This window comes from Lontra canadensis, unplaced genomic scaffold (genome assembly GCF_010015895.1).
Source record: "Lontra canadensis isolate GAN:19392208 unplaced genomic scaffold, GSC_riverotter_1.0 scaffold4, whole genome shotgun sequence".
NCBI classification, from domain to species: Eukaryota; Metazoa; Chordata; class Mammalia; order Carnivora; family Mustelidae; genus Lontra; species Lontra canadensis.
Genome location: NW_022630998.1, coordinates 40,189,376 through 40,213,767, shown reverse-complemented (window position 1 = coordinate 40,213,767; position 24,392 = coordinate 40,189,376). Strand labels below are relative to the sequence as shown.

Sequence of the window (24,392 nt, the reverse complement as noted above, 5' to 3'; positions counted from 1 at the left end):
GAGCCACCCAGGCGCCCTTTAATAACAAAATTAAATCTGACTTTGTTCCCATCTTTATACTAGTGAGAAATTAAATCATTGTCATTATTGACTGCCTTACGTACAGAATTGTGGGAATGCCCTAGATTCTGAGGTGGAACAGAACATTTGGGGAAAGGCAATGCGCCCTTGTACCAGAATATATTGTGCAAAGCCCTGTGCTCCTGGTAGTGGCTCCAACATTCCTGAAACATCTTTAGTAGGGGTTTCTTTGTTAAGTTCTGGAGTTTCTCTAGGTGTATCTGATGCCTTGTTCGCTCCCCCGGGGTCCTGGAGGGAGCCCACAGAATCTACAGACCTCCAGTTTCTTTCCCGTCTGAAAGGAATCTCTTCTCTCTTCTGTGCTTTCCATCCTTGTTATCTTACTCTCAAAAACACTTGCCTTTCTTTCTCCTTCTTGATGACATAGCAAGGGTTAATTAATAAAGGATTTAATTCCTTTGACACTTTGTTATTAATGTAGCAGGATTTTTTGTTAAATCTTGTCCTTCCACGAAGGACGTCTGGCCTCTCTGTTGCAACGAGTCAGAGAATTTATACTGCAAGTTCAAAAACTGGCTCATAGTGTGTAAGGCCAACCTCATCTATGGCCATTTTTCCTGACATTCTAGAAGCCTAACCATGCTACCTAAAATAAGCCAGGCTTCCATTTATCTCTGTCATAGTACACTTATTTAAAGATTTTATTTATTTGTTTGACAGAGAGAGATAGCACAAGTAGGGGGATCGACAGGCTCCCTGCTAAGCAGGGAGCTTGATGCGGGGCTCTATCCCAGGATCCTGAGATCATGACCCACCAGGAAGGCAGGTGCTTAAGCGACTGAGCCACCCAGGTGTCCCTGTCATAGTACCCTTTAAATTTGTTTCATAGCATTTAATAAATTCTTAAATTATCTTGTTCTTTTGTTGTATTTTTTTTTCTCCCCAACACAGAGTGTCTTGTTTATTGCTCTATTTCTATCTCCTGAAGCAGATTAGGAATACTTATGCTAATTTACTCTAACTATATAGTTTTAACTATAATAATTTTTGAACAGATATATTAAAAAGTACACAAAAGTATACAGTGAATGGTCTTTCTCCCACAACATGGTCCAGAAATCTAGCTCCCCTTCTAGGAAGTAATTTACCAGTTTCTTCATACCTGAATTTGTAATTTATGTTCTACTCAATTTAGAATTTCTAAGTTCTGGGGTGTGCTGGTGAACAGGCACTACTATACAACACCTTTTTTTTACAAGTTTTTTTTTTTAAGATTTTATTTATTTATTTGATAGAGATATATCACAAGTAGGCAGAGAGGCAAGCGGAGAGAAAGGGGGAAAGCAGGCTCCTCGCGGAGCAGACAGACCGATGAGGGGCTGGATCCCAGGACCCTGAGATCATGACCTGAGCTGAAGGCAGAGGCTTTAACCCACTGAGCCACCCAGGCGCCCCTAAAAAAAGTTTTTTTAATTGTTTTTAGTAATCTCTACCCCCAATGTGGGGCTTGCACGAGAGTCCCACACTTTTTCTGTTTGAGCCAGTCAGGCGCCCCATGATTTTCATAGTCTCCGAAAGGTTTGGGCTGAGGGGCTTGACTACCTCCTTCCCCTCCTTTCAGTAACACCTAAGGATTCCTGATGAGGTGAGAGAGGTTCACCGTGCATCCCAATTTCCGGTTCACAAGAGACTCTATAGTTTGACAGTTACCATGGCTCCGGGAGCTGTGCGTCTTACGTTCTTCCGCGGCGCTGGCTGATGGCGTAATCAGTTCCGGCGCCCTATGAGGGCGGGGAAGCAAGGTACTGGGGGAAACTTAGCTATTAGTGTAGCAGGGTCATGAAGAAGAGGCGGCGGCGGGAGGAAGGAGGAGGCGGCGGGGGTGAGAAACTGCGGTAGCTGCCCGCTGGCCTGGTGGCGTGGCTGTGTGGAAAGGGCGTAGTTCTTAATCCCTTCCCGGGCAGCGGCCGGGGCTCGGGGCTGAGAGCGGCCTTGGGGCCGCCTCCCCGGGCCCCCTGGCTCCGCCATGTTCCGCAGGGCACGCCTTAGCGTGAAGCCGAATGTCAGGCCTGGTGTAGGCGCCAGGGGTTCCACCGCCCCCAACCCCCAGCGTGGACAAGAGGCACCCAGGCCCCAGGATCCTGCAGCGGCCTCCTCCCCGAAGCCAGCGGAGTCTACAGATGTGCCCCCGAGGGATTGCGGGGGATCTGAACCCCAAGAAAAGGCTCCCAGGAGCAGGTAAGTGCATGCGGTGGGGAGCATTTTCCTCTGCTCCACCTCTATGGGGCTGTCACCTGGAAGCTGACCAGATGAATTTACCGTAGGAGTCTTCCGTCGCCTGCATTAAGCCTTAGAGTTGAGGCCCTATGAACCTACTCCCAACTGCAGTTTGTCGTTCTGTCCACAAGGTGTGGCAAATGTGGATTTTGTTAAGGTTGGTAGATTCCCGGGGTGAGGACCATGTCTTCAAGAGGTGGTGGGAAGAATCCACATGTAACAGTTTTGAAGTGAAAAGTATCCACACGTGGTAATGTTCATTAGCTTAGATTACTTTACCGTAGTTTTTATTCTTCCAGAGTACATTGAAGAGGTTAAGTAGTTTTTAAAATTTTAAAAACATTACTCCTAAAAGACCAATGTTACTTTGGTTCTGCTAATTTGTGTCAGTGGAAAGGAGATGTGGTTACTTGCTTTGCTTTGAGGGCGTGCCCTTTTATAGTGGTCATGTTTTCTGAAGGGAAAAAGCATGTGCCAGTGCCACATTTGGATTTAGGATTTTTTTCTTAATTTAACAATTTGTCAGACTTGGCCAGGCAGAATTTACTTACTCTAAAATGGAGATAATACTACGTACTTTGGAGAGTTATTATGGAGTTTAGAAAAAACTGACATAAACTGTCTTGCATAGGACATGGCAGAATAGTTGCCTACAAAAAGTTATTTGTTTAAAATAAATGCGATGAAAAAAAATAAATGCGATGGTAGTAAATAAGAAAGTAATTAAAGTTAAGACATGTTGGGCTGCTAATAGCCCCTGTTTCTGTAATGTGAATGTGAGGAAAGCAATAAAACCTGATCCTATTAAATGACAATGAGATGGTATAAATTCTCTGTATGCTCTGACAGGAAGGTGGAAATTTTACTCCCTTTCTTTTTGGCCAAACTTTTGGCCTGTACTGGTTCTGGGTATAAGGTGTTATTTTGCCAGATTAGTGATGCTTAGTAGCTTACAAGTTTTTTGTATGAATACTTTTTCAAAATTTCTCTAAAAAAGGAAATACAAATATTAGTCACTGTTAATGAAGTTTGAAGAGATCCTGTTAATTACATATAAGTGCGTGAGGTTTGATAATTTAATAAATTACTCAGGTTCTGTAGTCTTTGAGACATTTGAGGTTGAGGATATTTGGTTTCTTGGAGTTGGCATATGGGGAGTATATTTGTTTTTTTACCTTTTTTTTGGTGGATCTTTGCAGTTGTAAAAATACGTGGTAAAAACATAGGATGTATGTTTTGTCCTTGTGGTTTCAGCATAATTGGGTGAAATGTACATGGTGCGTGTATCACGTTATGAAGGCTGAGATATGAATTTAAATTGGACAATTTTTGGGTACCTGGCTAACTTACTCAGAAGAGCATGCGACTCTTAATCTTGGGGCTGTAAGTTTGGGCCCTATGTTGAGTGTAGAGATTATTAAAAAAAAAAAGAAAACTTCAAAAAAATGGAGATTTCTTGGGGCGCTTGGGTGGCTCAGTGGGTTAAAGCCTCTGCCTTCAGCTCAGGTCATGATCCCAGGGTCCTGGGATCGAGCCCCGCATCGGGCTCTCTGCTCAGCGGGGAGCCTGCTTCCCTTCCTCTCTCTCCGCCTGTCTCTCTGCCTGCTTGTGATCTCTCTCTGTCAAATAAATAAATAAACCTTAAGAAAAAAAATTAAAAAAAAAAGATTTCTTGGGACGATTATTCTGTAGGTTTAGGCGTTTTCCACTTGTATTTATTTATATTTAAGAGTTTATATATTTATTTGTCAGAGAGAGAGAACGCGCACAAATAGGGGGAGCAGCAGGCAGAGGGAAAGGCAGGCTCCCCGCTGAGCAAAGAGCGGGATTCGGGACTCTATCCCAGGACCCTGGGATCATGACCTGAGCCCAAGGCAGATGCTTAACCTACTGAGCCATGCAGGCATCCCTGTTTCCCACTTTTATATAAAACTAATCGTAACATGAAAGTGTGGACTACTTTTTTTTTTCCTTTTGAAGGTTTTATTTATTTATTTGAGAGAGAGAGTGCACACAAGCGGGAGGAGAGGAGGAGGGAGAGGGGAGAAGCAGACTCCCCACTGAGCAGCTAGCCCGACATGGGGCTTGATCCCAGACCTGGGGATCATGACCTGAGAGGAAGGCAGACTCTTTACTGACTGAGCCACACAGGTGCTGCAAGTGTGGACTACTTTTAATTCCTTTTTTTTTTTTTTTTTAAGATTTTATTTATTTATTTATTCCACAGAGAGAGAGAGAGAGACACACACACACAGAGCACAAGGAGGGAGAGGGAGAAGCAGACTCCCTGCTGAGCAGGGAACTTGATTTGGGACTGGGATCATGACCTGAGCCCAAGGCAGAAACTTAAGCTGCTGAACCACCCAGATGCCTCAGCTGCTTTTAATTTTAAACCCTCTATCTTTTTTTTTTTTTTTTTAAGATTTTATTTATTTATTTGACAGAGATCGCAAGTAGGCAGAGAGGCAGACAGAGAGGGCAGGGGGAAGCAGGCTCCCTGCCGAGCAGAGAGCCTGATGGGGGGCTCGATCCCAGGACCCTGAGATCATGATCTGAGCCGAAGGCAGAGGCTTTAACCCGCTGAGCCACGCAGGTGCCCCTAACCCCTCTATCTTTTTGACTTAATTTCCTTTTAGGCCATTCGTGAAATATGTATATCCAATCTGAGCTATATACCTACTATGTAATTTGGAATGACTGAGTACTTTCTTTGAGTAAGGAGTTTGATAGCTGTGTAACTAGTTACCCAACAAAAGATAAATGATTTCTTCTCCATATAATATTTGATTTGATTAATGAAGCTAAATGAATATTCTCAAGTACTGCAGTAGAGATATTTTAGAAGTTTGAAGTTTTGTATGTTTGGTTTGGCTGATCTTAGGTTGATAGTGTAAAATTTCAGTAATTTAGATCAATTCAGGAGGATGTTAGTATAGATTATAAAGAAAAACATTTGTCAGTTATCTAGTGGTTCAAAATAGGGTAATTAAACTTTAATTTTTTTTTTAAAGATTTTATTTATTTATTTGTTAGAGAAAGAGAGAGAGAGCATGAGCACAGGCAGACAGAGTGGTAGGCAGAGGCAGAGGGAGAAGCAGGCTCCCCGCTGAGCAAGGAGCCCGATGTGGGACTCGATCCCAGGACGCTGGGATCATGACCTGAGCCGAAGGCAGCCGCTTACCCAACTGAGCCACCCAGGCGTCCCTAAACTTTAATTTTTAACTTGGCCTTTTGTTTTCCTTGAAAGAGTTAGCGTGAGCATTAATATGTTCTATTGTCCTACGGGATTTGAAGTTTGAAAAAGATCAGCAGTCTTTTTAGAATTAATATATCTATTAAAAACATTTACTAAATAAAATTTTTATTGCAGTTGGTGTCGTGATTACTGTATGTCTCAAGTCACTGAGTTTTTTAATAATGAGGTTCTATTGTTTTAGATTTTCACCAGGCTAGTTTTTTGAAACTAGAATATAAAAGATCCATGGTACTCTTTTTTTTTTTCTTTTTTAAAAATTTCAACAGTGATGAAAAGACTGACAGTGAGAATTATGTTGAAGAATCCAGTAAATCTTCCTCTACTGTTTCACAGAGAAGAAAGAGAATATCAAGTACTCCTACTCTGGTTAAGCCTGGTGTCACTGTTCCTTCAGAATCTCATCCCTTATCTACAGTTAATCAAGAAGTTGCACAGCCGAACCCTGTTTCAACAAAAGAGAAACAGCCATGTTCAGACAGATACCGATTATATAAAGCCCAGAAACTAAGAGAAATGTTAAAAGAAGAATTGAAGAAAGAGAAGGTAAGGGAGACAAAAATCACATTTTGACTGGTCCCTGCTAGAATTCTGTTTTTCTGTTAGGCATCATTTGGAGTAAAAATTTCTATAGCATTTAATGGAGCATAATCAATTAATATCCCTTCTGTTTTTGTTTTTATTATTAACATATAATGTATTACTTGTTTCAGGGGTACAGGTCTGTAATTCATCAGTCAATATCCCTTTTGTTAACTGATTGATTAATAAGCACAATGGACTTAATAAATTTTTTTCCCACTATGTTAATTTTTATATATTCATCTATATCTTTCATTGTTTTTGGTGAAGGCCACAAATAGAAGTTCTGTACATGTACATACATAGAAAAATATACCAAGTATATTTATAAAATAAATCTTCAGTCTGGTTTTTCATGATGTTCAAGTGACATGAGTTCTATTTGTTTTAATTAAGACAAATATACTTGAGCAAAATGAATTGGTAATATTTTCTAAGTTGACAGTATGGAAATTATAAATGGGAAAAATTTGCACGTATGCGTAGAGTCCATCTTCTTTCCTTTTTTTTTTTTTTTTTTAAAGCCCATCTTTTAATCTTAAAGATAGATTATTTTTTGAAAAGGGCACTGTACCAATAGGGAAACATATAAATCTGCAGTTAGATACTTAAGATTTGAATCTTAGAGTCATTCCTTACTATGTGACCTCGCAAAGTTTAATTAATTTTTCCGTGTCCTCATCTGTAAAATAAGACTGATGATAGTATGTATCTCATTGGAGGTTGTAAAGATTAGATGAGCTTATACATGTAAAACACATTTAGACTACTTTCTGCGGATAGTAAGAGCCCAAAACATGTTAACTCTTATTCTTAAATACAGAGTGCCCTTTTTATTTATTTATTTATTTATAAAATTTTTAAATTTTTTATTAACACACAATGTATTACTTGCTTCAGGGGTATAGGTCTGTGAATCATCAGGCTTACACATTTCACAGCACTCATGATAGCACATACCCTCATCAATGTCCATAACCCAGCCACCCTATCCTTCCTCCCCAATACCCCAGCAACCTTCAGTTTGTTTCCTGAGATTAAGAGTCTCTTATGGTTTGTGTCCTTCCCGGTCCCATCTTGTTTCATTTTTTCCTACCCTCAATGACTCCCTGCCCTACCTCTCAAATTCCTTATATCAGAGATACCATATGATAGTTGTCTTTTTCTGATTGACTTTTTTTTTTTTAAAGATTTTATTTATTTTTTGACAGAGAGAGAGAAATCACAAGTAGAGAGGCAGGCAGAGAGAGAGAGAGGGGGAAGCAGGCTCCCTGCTGAGAAGAGAGCCTGATTCAGGGCTCAATCCCAGGACCCTGGGATCATGACCCGAGCCAAAGGCAGAGGCTTTAACCCACTGAGCCACCCTGGCACCCCTCTGATTGACTTTTTTCGCTTAGGATAATACCCTCTAGTTCGATCTACGTCATTACAAATGGCAGGATTTTGTTTCCTTTTTGATGGCTGCATAGTATTATTCCATGGTGTGTGTGTGTGTGTGTGTGTGTGTGTGTGTGTGTGTGTATACATACCACATCTTTATCTCTTCATCTGTTGATGGACATCTAGGCTCTTTCCATAGTTCGGCTATTGTGGACATTGCTGCTATAAACATTTGGGTACACATGCCCCTTTGGATCACTACATTTGTATCTTCAGGTTAAATACCCAGTAGTGCGATTGCTGGGTTGTAGGGTAGCTCTATTTTCAACTTTTTTTTTTTTTTTTTTTTAAGATTTTATTTATTTATTTGACAGAGAGAGAGATCACAAGCAGGCAGAGAGGCAGGCAGAGAGAGAGGGGGAAGCAGGCTCCCTGCTGAGCAGAGAGCCCAATGAGGGGCTTGATCCCAGGACCCCGAGACCATGACCGAGCCGAAGGCAGAGGCTTAACCCACTGAGCCACCCAGGAGCCCCTATTTTCAACTTTTTGAGGAACTTCCATACTGTGTTCCAGAGTGGCTGCAGCAGCTTGCATTCCCACCAACAGGGTAGGAGGATTCTCCTCTCTCTGCATCCTCGTGAACATCTGTCATTTCCTGACTTATTAATTTTAGCCCAGAATGCCCTTTTTAATTAAGAGGAAGGCACTTAACATCGTGCTTTATATTTGTTATTTAATTCTATTACATTTGTGAAGTAGACATCACTGTTTTACACAGATGGAAATAGGCTCATAGATGTTACTTGCTTTGTGTCAAACACCAGTGGGATTTGAATCTGTTCCTCTAAAATTGACGTCTTTCCAGATGTTCAGTGTTTATTGAATCTGCTTTGGTAGATTTCTTCTGGGGAATTAAAAAATTAAACATTTGCTTCAAGAATTTTATGAAATTCATAGAAATCCAATTCACTGCATTGTAAAAAAAAAAAAGCTGTATGTTTATAAATTCTTAGTAAACTCCTATAGTTAGAAGACATTTTTATGATTTATACATTGAGCTTTTGTCCAGTCCTGGACACTTTTGTTTTTAAGGTTCCTTGATGCTCTCTACAACTTTTTAATACTCACTTTAAGAAATTTTTCCTTAAATTAGGAATAATTGTGGTAGGAATAATATTAAATCACTTGGAATGAATGCAGCAGTGAGCTATACCTTGGAGTATAGTACATGTGAAATTCTTCTGTATTTGTAAAATAAAAGTGGATCTTTGTATGTGTTTGCGTGTAATAGAAGCAATGGAAAAACAAATATGCCATAAATGAAAGTCAGAAGCCACCAGATCGTTCAAAAATGACTATGAGAGATTTCATATATTACCTGCCAGATAATAATCCAATGACGTAAGTAAACTTTACTTGTTTTCCTTTCTTAGAGTGTATAGTGATTTAAGTATCACTTTTAGAGAAGAGTTTCAGTGTTTTCCAAAAGCATGTTGATAAAATTTATAGCATATATGATGTTCTTTTAGAGAGAATTTTTTAACAAAACTTAGTGGTATTTCAGGTAACTGCTTTCTTGGGATGGTATCCTTTACTTCTGAGATTAAAAAGTAAGTTTCTTTTCCTATATTACTAAGTTGTTGTAAAACCAACTAAGCAGTTTTTCTCTAATTGATATTACGGATTCTATTTCTGTACACTATAACCTGAATCTAAAGGAATGGTCTAATTTTTATGCCCTACCTCCTAATTAAATATAGTGGCATTTGATTAACAAGTTCTCCAAGAACAAAGCTTCTTTAATCAAGTTAGCCTGGAGAAGCAGATGGTTTATAATAAATTTCAGTGTATGTTCTTCATGGTTTAGCAGGTGGATGTAGGAATAGTGCCATGTTTTCAGTATAGCCTTTTTCAGGTTCAGCAGGTCTTTGGCCTAGTGAAGGAAGGGCCGAAAACCTAGGTTTTGCATTATTTGACATCTAAGGGTTGGGAGAAAAGCCACGGCTAAGTTGCTTTAGGTATCAGGACTAAGAGAGCCTCCGTTTGCTAAGGAATTAGAGAGTAAAAACATTCCCTACTTAGAGTGTAGCAAATTATTTATCTTTTTTTTTGTTTTGTTTTTTTGTTAACATATAATGTATTACTTGCTTCAGGGGTACAGGTCTGTGAATCATCAGATTATTTATACTTGATGACAAAAGTTTTTGACTGAGAAATTGACTCTTGGACCACACACTGTCATTAATAATGATGCTATGGTGTATTATTAAAAAAACAAGTTAAAATAATTTCTTTCTTGGTGATGGAGAGAATAGACATGATGTGTGAATTACCTAAAAAGTATTTTTTATATTAAGTATTAAATCTTTTTACATATTTAAAAACAAATGTTATTTATTTGTTAGTTCTTCCCTGGAACAAGAAAAGAAAACTGAAAAATCTTTGACACCAGTCCAGACAAGAGAGTAAGCATTTATCTTACTTTTTTTTTTTTTTAATAAATTCTTTGGGGGGTAGAGTTTTTAAAAAATGAAATCAAATATTGCTTTTTGTTATAGTCAAGTCACATGGGATAGGAATGTTTAAGTAGAATAACAAAAATAAAAGTTAATGATTGATTTATATCAAAATGAAAGGTCTACACTGTTTGTGTATTATATATATGGAAATGGTCAGTGGTATGATTTCCGTTAAAGCTTTCAGAATTAAAAAGGATTTTGTTTTGTTTTAGAATAGTGATATAATACAGTTGTACAAAAACCACAGGGAACAAAAGTATACCGAGAAATGTCTTCCAAATCTGTTTTACTGTCTTCTTGTTCTTCTGTGGAGGCAACAAATGTTACTGTTTTTTTAATGTATCTTTCTAGTTCCATTCTGTGTCTCTCCAAACAAGCATGTATATATTTTTCTTTTTCCTTTTCTTTCCTTTCTTTCTTTCTTTTTTTTTTTTTTTAAAGATTTTATTTATTTATTTGACCGAGAGACAGAGATCACAAGTAGGCAGAGAGGCAGGCAGAGAGAGAGAGGGGAAAGCAGGCTCCTCGTTGAGCAGAGAGCCCGATGTGGGGCTTGATCCCAGGACCCTGAGATCATGACCTGAGCCGAAGGCAGAGGCTTAACCCACTGAGCCACCCAGGCACCCCTCTTTCCTTTCTTTTTATAGTTTTGATGCCAGTAGAGAGTCTGTTTTTTTGTACAAGCTTCTTGTTGCCTTCTACGCTGCACTGTAATGTTCCCTTACTACTAGGAAATGTCTCCAAGAGGCTTCCTGGGAAGTTAATGTAGTTTTGAAATTCAGGATGGGGGGATTATGGAAAATTGCCAGAAACATTGGGATTTTCTGGTTGTTATTTCAAAGGTTATTAAGTAATGATTGTTGTTTTGCTTAGAATTTATATCGTTTTAAAGCAGAAGTCTTAGACTTTATAATAAGCTATATTTTTATAGATTTTTGGGTTATGTTTGCTTCTATAAAACCTTAAGGAGACCATGTAGTTGAATGTAAGGTATATGGTATTCAGAATTATTATTTGGGAAACTGTGTTTAGCTTCTTGGTCTGCCTTTATTGTTGTGAAATCTAAAGCAAAGATTATTTATCTACTACAAACCTCAAATGGGTTTGAAAATACTAATACGTGGGGCACCTGGGTGGCTCAGTTGGTTAAGTATCTGCGTTCAGCTCAGGTCATGATCCTGGTGTCCTGGTTTCAAGCCCCACGTTGGGCTCCCTGCTCAGTGGAGAGCTTGCTTCTCCCTCTCCCTCCCTTTCTCTCGTGCTCTTTCGCTCACTTTCTCTCTCAAATAAATTTTAAAAAATCTTAAAAGAAGAGAAAATACTAATCCCCAAGGATTGTTATGAAGAGTTAATAGAATGATCTGCAAACTAATGCTTTATAACTGTAAGGGTGTGTGTGTGTGTGTGTGTGTGTTTGTTTGTGTTAATTCCCCAGTATCTGTTTGGTTTATCTAATACTCTGTTGAGACAGAGAAGATGAGAGTTTTTTTCTTTATTTTCAAAAGTGAGTAAAGGCTTTTTATTAAATGCTACTGGATAGAATTAGAAAAATCTTATAGCCCTGTCCTTAACATGAATTTTTTCATTTAGGTCATCGGGAAAGTTGGAAATAGAAGGTAGAATTTGAAGTAATTTATTTCACAAGTTCATAGTATTCAGAAAATACTTCTCATGGATATATGAATTATCCTATCTTTCCATTTGGTAGGCAAGAAGGTAAGAGTACTCCTGATACTGCAGATAATGAAGAACTAGAAGAAGAGGTGGATGATGGGCCATTGCTGGTTCCTCGAGTAAAAGTGGCAGAAGATGGTTCCATTATTTTGGATGAAGAAAGGTAAGTTTAAAAAACAAAAAAGACTGTGGTTTCAAACCTGAGAACAAATGTGCTTTGTTTAATGAGAGAGAGTGTTTCCGCATCAGTCATTGTCACTTAGACACTGATTTTTTTATTTTTGTAATGGATGTTGTAAATGGAAAAGTGAGTTAGATTCATTTATAATTTTTAGGAATTTTTATGCTATGTTTTATATGAGAAGATAGTACTCTTGATCTGTCATCCATTAACCTACCATCCATTGTTTACTGTCTTTACTGGTAATTGGGATGAGCTACTGAACTAATCATATGCTGGCCTCTACTGATGATAGATTTCAAAAATTGTCTTGAAGTCAAAATTCAGGTTTTTGTATTAACTAATACCATGTTTTATTGTCTGATAAGTAATGAAAATGGAACAATTCATAGGTTTAATATTCTATGATTTCTGTTTTGACAATGTTTAATTCACCTTGTAGTTTAATTTTTCAATTATAACATTAAATTTTTCAAATTTGACATTGTGGAATTTGTTGTTTGTCCAAAGTATGTTTTTTTAAAAAGACGATAAATTCATAGGTAGTAAGTAAATAGGAAAAGGGTGATAGATAGTCTTCCAACAGTTTAGTTAGTTAAAAAGTCTTTTTATAGCATATAAAATTCTATGATAATTGAACATTAATGCAATACTATTAGTAATTGTTTTTGTGTGTTTTATATTGTGATAATGATTTTACTGGCCATTAAATAGTTAAAAGCATTTAACTGCTTTGTGTATAGGAACATAGAACATTAATATCAAATACTTATATTTCTTGATATTTTCTGATGGGTCTAGTATAAGAAAATGTATATTAAATATAGGAGACATTCAGAAGTTAATAAAACAAATAATTTTTTGGTGGCTCAAAGATAATGTGTAAATTTTATATTGCTGATAAGGATTTTGGAAAAATGTTAGTTAGCATTTATATTTATTCCTTGGCAATCACATTTCAAGTGAAAATTAGTAGATTCTTAGAAAATATCCATATCTCATAATTATACTTTTTTGATATGATTCTGCCATGGTTTCAAAAGGTAACTATTCAGATATCATTTATTTTCTTTTTTTTTGCTTTTAGTGCAGATCTATTTAAAAATGTGTCTTTTTCAGTTTAACTGTAGAAGTTTTAAGGACAAAGGGCCCCTGTGTGGTTGAGGAAAATGATCCCATATTTGAACGTGGTTCTACAACTACATATTCCAGCTTTAGGAAAAGCTATTATTCTAAACCATGGTCAAATAAAGGTAACTAATTTTCATTTTATTTAATTTAATTAATTTATTTAAAAAGATTTTATTTATTTATTTGAGAGAGAGATCACAAGTAGGCAGAGAGGCAGGCAGAGAGAGGGGGAAGTGGGGTCTCTACTGAGCAGAGAGCCCGACGCGGGGCTCTATCCCAGGACCCTAAGATCATGACCTGGGCTGAAGGCAGAGGCTTAACCCACTGAGCCACCCAGGCACCCCACTAATTTTCATTTTAAATTGTATAGGTTATTTATTTGAAATAAAGTGAATTATTTTCTGTAAGTAAATAAAACACAAACTATTATTTTCTCTTTAGCTACTTTTATTGGCACCTTCCAGTGGGGCTCCCTCTCCCAATATTGTAGAACTGTATTTCTGGCTTTATCTTAGTATTTTAGGAGTTAGCATTATGGTCATTTGGGCTGGAATTTTCCTGTCAAATCCCTGTATAAAAAATAACATTTTTATGGAAAATTAATTAGTATTTTTAATACTCATAATAATGTTATACCTTGTATAATAAATATACCTTGTTGTATAATAAAGTTTGTAAAAATTAGGCTGTTAAAAAAGCACGTAATACCTATTGAATGATATTGCTTATTCTTATAAAAATAATGCAGGTTGTTTTGGGAAAAAAATCAAACATAACAGACTGATACAGGGCAACAAGAAAGATTCTATACTTCTCTCCTCTGACTTCCCCAATCCTATTCTGTTGAGGTTACTTCTATTAGTAGTTTCTTCTGTGTTTTTTTTAGCTACTTTCTTTCATATACTAATTAGCACATCTCATTTGCTTCCATTAAAGCGGTAATTTATTGGCTGTGACGGACAGTTTTGGTCACTTGGAGACCAGAATGTTGTCGTTGTCTTTTTTTTTTTTTTTATTCCAGCTGCTTGGTTATGAACATGCAAATTTCTTTTATCATGTTTCTGTATAAAAGTTTAGAGATATTTGAGATTCATGAAGTTTTTTGCAATAAAATTGACTAAAGATTTCTTGAATAATATTTAAGTACTCTCAAATTTATTTTTAACTCAAGATATATACTTAAGCTAAGATTTTTTTTCCTCTGACATACTGATATTAATTTTTATTCTTTCTAAATCTTTTATTTTTACAGAAACAGATATGTTTTTTTTAGCCATCAGCATGGTAGGAACTGACTTTTCTATGATCGGACAGCTTTTTCCTCACAGAGCAAGGATAGAAATTAAGGTAAAGTAAACTCATTACATTCACTGATTGGAAAGGACCAAAAATTACTAATACTATTTTTTTAAACTTTATTTAAATCTCAGTCCATCCTTGTTCACTACAGTGTTTTGGGTAGAACTTTCCCCTTTATAGCTCAGAAAGTAATGAAATGTTTCTCAATTCTAATATGAGTACATCCTCCTTAGTTTTAGCGTATTATCTTATTTAGGTGTTGCCCACTTCAGAAATGGATTTGAGGGAGTACCAATAAAACCAAAGAAATTAAGATAAAAGAAGAGCTAAGTAATGAGGAGGGAGGATAAATATACCAGAATATTTGGGTTAGCTTCTGAACACAATGTGTTTCTGAATTCCTTGGACGGCATGGAGAGAAACATTTTAAGTTAAATAATTCTCAATCTGAATTTACCATTGTTTTCCTAGGCTACCTTAGCTTTGTGGACAGTCAGGGACACTATTAACAACAGTGGCGTAAATTAGTGCTTTAATATGCCTGAAAGAATAAGCATTCTCTGTTTTATTGTTCTTTTTGTGAGAAAATTATAGGTTTCCTGGGATAGAGTGCATTTGAGTGCACTATGTTGCTGTAATGCATTTCCAATTTATAGTGAGATCTTTATTCAACCATGGGTTTTTTCCTTCATTAATTAAAAGAATATTAGGAAAGTTTTTTTTTTGAACTAGGCTGGGCATGGATCCTTCGCATGTGGACTATGTACAGTGTAATGGTTATTCTGTTTCTGCAAAAGTGAAGAATTGTTCATATTATTTATGTTCCTTTTCTAATGATCTTTGTAAAGAACAAAATGTTAAAGCTAGAAATTGTCTAGGGGAACTTTCTAATCTGACTGATAAATTTGTCACTAGACTATTTCTCTCATAAATTATTCAGATTTCTCCCCTAAGTTTAGTATAGTCCCAACAGGTCTTTGGGCAAAGTATAGAAAAGTGAAAATGGACTAGTCAGTTATATTGATTTTCAAGTGTTAAACCAAACTTGTATTATCTTTTTGTATGTTGAATTTTACTGTATTTCCTTGAGGGTTTTTTTTTATTTTTTAATTTTTTTTTCATTTTTGTTCACGAGGGATATTTTGCAACTTTTTAAAAGTCTTTGTCCAAAATTTTGCAATTTTTTAAAAGTCTTTGTCCAAAATGTTTTGGTACTAGGATTATGCTGGTCATAGAAAATGAGTTGGAAAGTGCTCCTTCTTTGAACGGATTTAAGATTAGTGGTGTTTCCCCTTTAATGGTTGATAGAATTCAACAGTGAAACCATCTGGGCCTGTAATTTTCTTTGCAGGAAGAGTTTTGATTATAAATTCAATTTCTTTAATACCTATAGGTATACTCAATTTTCAGTTTTGTCTTGTGTCAGTTTTGATGCTAAGCTTTTGAATTTATAGGTGTGAAGTTTTCATACTGTTTACTGAAATTTTTAATGTGCGGTGGATAGTCCTCTTTGATCAATAATTGTTTTCCTTTTCTCTCTCTTTTTTTTACCTTTGTCTTGCTAAGGGTATTTTGACTTCCAAAAATCTTTTTAATGAACCAACTTGTAGCTGTAAGTTTTCAATTGTTTGTGTATTCTTATTTTTTAACTCTTTAATATTTCCTTTCTTCTGTTCACTCTGCCTTTAATTTTCTCTTTTTCTAGCTTCTTAAGATGAATTAAGGGCACCTGGGTGGCTCATTCGTTAAGCGTCTGCCTTTGGCTCTGGTCATGATCCCAGGGTCTTGGGATCCGAGCCCGTGTCCGGCTCCCTGCTCAGTGAGAAGCCTGATTCTCCTTCTCCCTCTCCCCCTACTTGTGTTCCCTTTCTTGCTGTCTCTCTCTCTCTGTCAAATAAATAAAATCTTAAAAAAGAAAAAAGTTAGATTGATTATAAGCTCTTTTTCTTTCCTAATTAGACATTTAAATCTATACATTTTCATCTGAGCACTGCTTTAGTTGCATTTCATAAGTTTTGATAGGTTGTTTCCATTGTTCAGTTAAAAATATTGTCTAGTTTTCTTTGTGATTTCTTACTTTACATGTCAGTTATTTAGAATTATGTTGTTTCATTTCCAAATATTTGGGACATTGCTAAATGTCTTATCGTTTTCTAACTTAATTCCATTGTGAATGTCAAATAACATGATCTGTACAATTTCCATCTTTCTGAAATTTAATGAGGTTTATTTTAAAACCTTTCGTACTTAGTATTCCTGGTGCACTTGAAATGAGTGTGTACTCTGTAGTTGTTGGATGTGTTATTTATTTCTGTCAGTTAACAGAGAATTGACATCTGCAACCATGATTATAGATAGGTTGGCCTGTTTCTGTGCTTACATCCATTACTTTTTGATATATATGAAGTTCTTTTATTTGGTGTACTCATTTTTAGTATGTTGTTGAACTGATAATACATCATTTGTCTTTCTCTTTATTTAGCACAATGCTTTCAATGTCCATTTGTGATGTTGCAAATAGCAGGATATTTTTTCTTGATGGCTGAATAATATTCCTGTACACACACACCTATGCGCCACATTTTCTTTATTCATTTGTCATTGGATTGTGTTGGCTGTTGTAAATAATGCTGCAGTGAACATGAGGATACTATTATCTTTTTACAATAGTGATTTTATCCTTTCAGGTCAAGATCCAGAAGTAGAATTGCTGTATCATATGACCATTTTATTTTTAGTTGTTTTGAGGAGTACCCACACTGTTTTCTGTAGTGGCTCCAGCGATTTATCCAGTCTGACACTCTACCTTTTAATTTAATCTAATTATAGATTGCATTTCTGACAGAGATGAGGAAGTATTCATTGAATTCTTATTTGACCTTTGATAAAAATAAGACAAAATATCTGTTGTACATTTCCAGGTAATAATTAATTGATTTACTGTAATGTAATAATTGGTATGATTGGGCTTAAGTCTACCATCTCAATATTTCCCACTTAACCCATCTGTTTTTCAGTTCTCATTTGCTGCCTCCTTTTGGGTTATTCAGATAATTTAGTGTAATTTTTTATTTTCTCTCTTGTACCATTTTACTTTTTTTTTTTTTTTTAAGATTTTATTTATTTATTTGACAGACAGAGATCACAAGTAGGCAGAGAGGCAGGCAGAGGGAGAGAGAGGAGGAAGCAGGCTCCCTGCAGAGCAGAGAGCTTGATGTGGGGCTCGATCCCAGGACTCTGGGATCATGACCTGAGCTGAAGGCAGAGGCTTTAACCCACTGAGCCACCCAGGTGCCCCCCATTTTACTCTTTATACTTCATACTCCACAAGAATTAAGCTCTTAAAAGTATATTCTATTTATCCTTCATCTTTTGTGCTATTCTGCGTTTCATTTTTACATTACCCAATTTTTATCCAACTTACTTTGGCTTACAGTCTTTTATCTTTAAAGGGAGTTGAGCAGAAAAGAGAAACTAGTTTTAATTTGTAGCCATGTTTAATATTTAGCCACCAATTTTGATGCTTTTCATTTCTTCTTGTAGGTCTGAATTGTCAGGTCGGTTGTTGAAAATTTCTCTCAATTTTGATTTATCTGAAGGTCTCTGTTTCAGCTTTACTTTTGCAGGATATTTTTACTGGATATGCAGGTGGTTTGCTTTCAGTGTTCTAAAATTGTCATTCCATTGTCCATTGGCTTCTAGTATTTCTGACAAAGAGTCAGTCATATTTATGTTATTCTTTCCTCGTATGTGATAAATTGTTTTTCTGTGGCTATTTTTGAGATTTTTTTCTTTAACTGGTGTTCAGCAGCATGGTTATGATTTGCCCAGGGATAGTGTCTTTTCAATATTTTTTCCACTTTGTTCTTGCTCTCTGGGACTCCATTTATATGTGTTAGTCAGGTTACTAAAGCTCTGTTCATGTTTTTCTGATTTTTTTTTTAATATTTTATTTATTTATTTGACAGAGAGAGATCACAAGTAGACAGAGAGGCAGGCAGAGAGAGAGAGAGAGGGAAGCAGGCTCCCTGCTGAGCAGAGAGCCTGATGCGGGACTCGATCCCAGGACCCTGAGATCATGACCTAAGCCGAAGGCAGCGGCTTAACCCACTGAGCCACCCAGGCGCCCCTAATTGTCACTTTTTTTTTTTTTTTAAAGATTTTATTTATTCATTTGACAGACAGAGATCACAAGTAGACAGAGAGGCAGGCAGAGGGAGAGAGGAGAAAGCAGGGTCCCCGCTGAGCAGAGAGCCCGATGTGGGGCTCGATCCCAGGAGCCTGGGATCATGACCTGAGCCGAAGGCAGAGGCCTTAAACCACTGAGCCACCCAGGCGCCCCTAATTGTCACTTTTTTAATGGGAGAATATTACTATAGGTTTTTTTTTCTTTTATTAACAGAACAAATTTAAACGTGAAGAGAAAACAAATGGATGGAGAATAGACAAAGCCTTTCGTAAGTATTAATATCTCTTTTACAATATATCACTTGGAGATCTTAAAAAAAGATCTCTTTTACAATATATCACTTGGAGATCTTAAAAAATGACCAGTCTTTTGTGTTTAGTTCCATTGTGTTTTAGATTTGTTTTGTCTCTTTATTGTCATAGGAAGAACAAGACTGGAGATTTTTCTCTTTAGGAGTGCAGGTCTGGGAACTGATAACAGATCTGTAGGGAAGGGAAGGGATAAGCGAAAACATCAAGAAGCAAGAAAGCAGAGCTCTGAGTTCCAGAAGTTATAGAGGAACTGAGATAGAGAGATCTCATGCTGGGGAGGGGCAGAGAAGGAGGGAGAGAGAGAATCTCATGCTGACTCCCCCCTGAGCACCTGACACAGGGCTCGATCCCAGAACCCAGAGATCAAGACCTGAGCCAAAATCAGGAGTTGGATACTCAACTAGCTGAGCCACCCAGGTGCCCCCTGAAGACACCATTTCTAAATGTTCTTTATTTTGAGGAAACTATTCAAGGAATTTCTAGAAGAGCTTACACTATAGATGATTCTTTCTTGTGGTCATTCAGTAAACAATACTGAATACTTCCTGTGTGCTAGTTAGTATTCTAGGCATTGGGGATATAATGGTGAACAGGGCAGATGAGAAGCTTGTTGTTAGAGCCATAAGTCTAATTGAGTGGCGGAAAGGATAAAGTCAGTAAGCATCGTTAATTGCAGAAAGTGAGTAATTTCTAAGAAGAAGAAAAAAGAGGGGGTGAAGAGTGGATGTATAGATCAAGTTGTCAGGAAAGTTTTGTCTAAAAAGATGGCATGTGAATTTATACCTGATTTGAAACAATGATACATATTTTTTATCTTTTAAGTAATAACCTCATTGAAATGAACATTTTTTTCTTTTTGAGTCCAGAGGAAAACATCAAGAGATCTGACCGAAAAACAAATTTGAATGCATTGTTTAAAATAGTACCTATAGGAACGCCTGGCTAGCTCAGTCAGTAAGAGCTTGCAACTCTTGATTTCAGGATCATGAATTAGAGCCCCATGTTGGGTGTAGAGATTACTTAAAAAAAAAAATTTAAAAGACAGATAAATAAAGGTTTGATACCAGGAGCTTGGGTGGGTCAGTCGTTAAGGGTTTGCCTTTTGCTCAGGTCATGATTCCAGGGTTAGGGGGTTGAGCCCTGCCATTGGGCTCCCTGCTCGGTGGGAAGCCTGCTTCTCTCTCCCCTATTCCCCCTGCTTGTGTTCCCTCTCTTGCTGTGTTTCTGTCAAATAAATTAATCTTAAAAAAAAAATGTCAATACCTATTTAAAAAAAATAAAGTAGTACCTGTATTCTTTGTCTGGAAGACAGTTATCAATGTTTCATGATAAATAAATGTATTCAGTATCCATTTGCTGGAGTGCTAATCTCAGAACAAAGCCTCAAGTGAGAACTTTGTGTTTACTTTATGAGTAGACACTAAGGCAGGTGACTGGACTCTACACCCAATGTTGTGTTGGGCCCTCAGGGACATGACTTCCAGGAATGACTCCTGGAATATCTGGATTGTTTTGGTCCTCAGCCTTCTCCATTTTGGAGAGGTAGTCCTGAAACTGTATTACATTCAGTGCATTATAATAAGAAAAGAATCTATAGATCTGTAGTCTTTATGGGGGTGTAGAGGCATTGTTAAAACCATTATAATAGAAAACTGTTAAATTCACTGATTTGGGTGCTTTGTAGTGGAAAATTAAAAAAAATTAAAACCTCAATTTTTTTTCTTTTATAACATGTTCAATTCCTTTGAGAATTTTTAAAAAAAAATTTATTTATTTAAGCATTTTCTAGGTCCAGCTTGGGGCTTTAACTCACAACTCCAAGATTAAGAGTTGCATGTTCTACCAGCTGAGCCAGCCATGGGCCCCATCCTCAGAGAATGATTTTAATGGTGTATTTTTCAGAATCATTGTTGTGGGTGGTCAGAACAGAGAAAGACTGGGTCCATAATAAACAGGGCCTTCAGGAATTCCAGGTTTGGGCTTGTTTTTTTGAGGCTGATTTGTTTTTGTTATGGTATATGCCACTATTTCTTTCTTTCTTTTTTTTTTTTTCTTGAAGATTTTCTTTATCTACTTGACAGAGAGAGCAAATGAGCATAAATGGGTGAGCAGCAGAGGGCAAGAGAGAAGCAGGCTCCTTGCTGAGCAGGGAGCCCACTGTGGCGTTCAATCCCAAGACTCTGGGATCATGACCTGAGCTGAAGGCAGATACTTAACTGACTGCCACCCAGGCACCCCTATATACCTCTTTTTTCTGAGGCCATGTTGTAGTCATCTTGCAATTAAACCAATATTGGGGCTTTGTATATAAAGCACAATTTTTTCTACATTCACTGTATTGTTGGATGTAGATATTAGGCAAGGATTTGACTCCTGTTATGGATTCATTCCTGGTTTGTTTATGGCTCGCTCTTTTTCTCTTTCTTTTTTAAAGTAGGTTCCACACCCAGCATGGGGCTTGAACTCACGACCCTGAGATCAAGAGTCCTATGACTCAGTCTGCTGACTGAGCCTGCAAAGCACCCTGTTCATGGCTCTTTCTGATGTAATGTTGTTATTGGCTATTTAGTGAGAGTGGTCCTGATCAAAACTCATTTGCTTCCTTTTTTGCTGATACTTGGAAGAGTAAATAGTGAAAGGGTTGTGTTGAAGAGAGGACATTTGGTGGTGGGGAGGCTTTTGAGGAATTAGTCATACTAATTAGTCTTTTCTTAAAGTTGATTGATAATTTACCTACAGTGCAGTTTATAGTTTGAGTTGTGACAAAGAGTATACCTGTATAACCACCACTCAAAACAAGGTATGGAACATTTTCATCACTTCGGAAAGGACCCTTGTGTCCCTTTCTAGTCCGTTTCCATGGCTGTCTTGATGCAGGACCACCGTGGTTTTCATTTGAATCATCATAGGTTAGTTTAGCTTTGTACTAGAACTTCTTATTCATGGCATCATACAGTATATATTCTTTTATGTCTGCCTTCTTTTAGGCAGCATTTTTGAGATTTTTCCTATAGTATTACTTACATCAGTACATAGTTCCTTTTTACTTTTTTTTTTTTAAACTATTGCAGCTTATTCCTTTTTATTGCTCAGTTTTCCTTTGTTTGACTACTACAGTGACTAGAGTTGGTTGTGCATTCTCCTGCTAATAGGTCCATTTGCTTTTGACATCATGATACTTGAAAATTCTTTCTCTTTTTAAAATAAAAATTTGAAGGTTCTTTTTCTTTTTTTTTTTTTTAACAGAGGAAAAGCGCCCTTTTGACTTCGATTTTTTTGCTCATTTGCTTCAGAAAGTTCTTGCTGAAGAAGAGAAAAGAAAACAAAAATCTGTTAAAAATCAGAGTTTAAAGGAGAAGAAATCCTCTAAGCCAAGGAAAAATGTAAAAGGTAAAAGGAAGTGTGTTCTATTATTTAATAATAATAAACTTGGAATGTTGTCCCTCAAGTCTTTGAGCATTCCTTTGTAGTTCAGGTAGTTGAGATCACCAGGGCATCAATTGGGGAGAATTGGTTTTTCTCGAATCTTTTAGTTATCTTGCCCAAAATAGTACTTCCCTGTAAATTTTATAATTGGCATGGCTGGTCTATTTGACATCTTTATTGCAGCTAGGACATAGTTGTAGCTAATAAAAGAGCATTGGAATTTGGGGGTGTCGTGTTTGGTTACTTATCATGATTCTCCTTTGTATAACCTGGCAGTAAGTTATAATATTTAAAAAGTGGAACTCTGATACTTTTTCTTGTGACTGGATTGTATTGTTTGAGCACAGTTTATTTCTTAGGGTTAATGTTGACTTGTACTGGGTAGAACTTGTTTGTATATAGGTATTTGTATTTTTAGGCAGATACTTTCTTAATTATATGAATTTTGGTTTAGGAGGACAATGTTTACCTCTAGGAGGACAATGTTTAAACATTCCAGTACTTTAAAGAATCATGGAACTGTGGCGAACTTTGTATGTTAGGTAGTCCACATCCCAGACCCTTTCTGTTTGTTTTAGTCACTTGGAAACAGCCTTGGAGATCTTGTTCCTTTTTCCTCAGGTCTCACAGTTTTAGTAGTGGAAGAGGCAGGACTTGAGCCTAGGGCTATAAGAGCCTGCTTTGGGGGTCTGCAAGACTACTGCCAGGTTTGATTATTGGCTTGGAGAGTCACAAGATCCAGCATATAGTTATATTTAAACAGTTGAGATTTGTTACAGTAAAAGGATATGGAATAAAATCAGCAGAGGGAAAGACATGTGGCTCCAAGTTGAGGGGAATTTAGGTGCAAGCTTATGAGTCCTCTCACCTAGAGTTACCCAGGATATGCTGCTTCATTCCCATAGCAACAAGTCATGAAGAGATACGTAACAAATTGTCTACCAGCAAAGCTTGTTAGAAACTCAGTATCTGAGGTTTTTATTGGAAGTTGGTCATATAGACACCCTCTGCCTGGCACATATCAGAATTCAGAACTCCCAAAATGAAAATAGTTTTTCAGCATAAACCACATTGTTTGTACAAACATTTTAGGCCACTTTTGTCAGGCTGGTGTGAATTCTCCCCAAGAGCAAGTTTCCAGACACAGCCCAAAGGCCAACCTTTTCTTTTTTTAAAGATTTTATTTATTTATTTGTCAGAGTAAGCACAGGCAGACAGAGTGGCAAGCAGAGGCAGACAGAGAAGCAGGTTCCCGCTGAGCAAGGAGCCTGATGCGGGACTTGATCCCAGGATGCCGGGATCATGACCCGAGCCGAAGGCAGCGGCCCAATCAGCTGAGCCACCCAGGTGTCCCAAAGGCCAACCTTTTAAGCAGGACTTTGAAGGGATAGCAGTGAGGCCTGCCACATTAAGTCTCTTCTGCACAGAGCAATCTTGCATTTCTTTTTCTGGAGCATGTGTGTATCATTTTAAACATCGTATTGGTAACTACAAAATCATTTCATTCTTTAGTCATTTCTTTTAGTAACTATACATGGCCCTTGGAGATTAAAATAGGTATATTAACATTATTATTATGTTATAGGTGAAAGCATGAGTAAGTCATTGTATCTTACTTAATGGGAGAACTTTTCAGATATATTATTACAAGTCTCAGAATTTAAAAATTACTGCTTATTATTCTGTTAGAGAATCCAGTTGTCTTCCCAGTTTTAAAATCTTGTTACGACTTTTTTTTTTGAATCAACGTAAATGACACTGAATTTTATTATTTTTTAAAGATTAGATATTTTTAGAGAAGATATCTTGATCGACCATGGTTGTGAAGTTAAGTTTGTTTTTGGTTGATGTCTCCATGGTGATCTCTTGTTTGGTTTTCTAAAAGTGATTTATTGTTTTCATCTTTTGATACAGTTAACTGTGAATATGCCTTCATAAAAAAGGCACTAGAAATTGTTTAAAAATATTTGTTAAGGGGCGCCTGGGTGGCTCAGTGGGTTAAGCCGCTGCCTTCGGCTCAGGTCATGATCTCAGGGTCCTGGGATCGAGTCCCGCATCGGGCTCTCTGCTCAGCAGGGAGCCTGCTTCCCCCCGCCCTTCCTCTCTCTCTGCCTGCCTCTCTGCCTACTTGTGATCTCTCTGTCAAATA

The 24,392-nt window shown here is 37.1% G+C and overlaps 1 protein-coding gene across 5 annotated transcripts in view; it reads left to right on the top strand.

The window, feature by feature from the left end:
* The first annotated feature begins 1,809 nt into the window (after positions 1–1,809).
* BDP1 (B double prime 1, subunit of RNA polymerase III transcription initiation factor IIIB) overlaps positions 1,810–24,392 on the top strand; it is an 86,740-nt gene continuing 64,157 nt past the window's right edge. For all 5 annotated transcript variants that reach the window (XM_032848895.1, XM_032848883.1, XM_032848875.1 and 2 more), the window contains exons 1-9: positions 1,810–2,259; positions 5,821–6,097; positions 8,805–8,914; positions 9,919–9,978; positions 11,741–11,869; positions 13,007–13,140; positions 14,271–14,365; positions 18,720–18,774; positions 22,064–22,207. In XM_032848895.1, the coding sequence (XP_032704786.1) occupies positions 2,048–2,259; positions 5,821–6,097; positions 8,805–8,914; positions 9,919–9,978; positions 11,741–11,869; positions 13,007–13,140; positions 14,271–14,365; positions 18,720–18,774; positions 22,064–22,207 (1,216 nt within the window). In that variant the 5' untranslated portion in view covers positions 1,810–2,047. The remainder of the gene's footprint in view (positions 2,260–5,820; positions 6,098–8,804; positions 8,915–9,918; positions 9,979–11,740; positions 11,870–13,006; positions 13,141–14,270; positions 14,366–18,719; positions 18,775–22,063; positions 22,208–24,392) is intronic.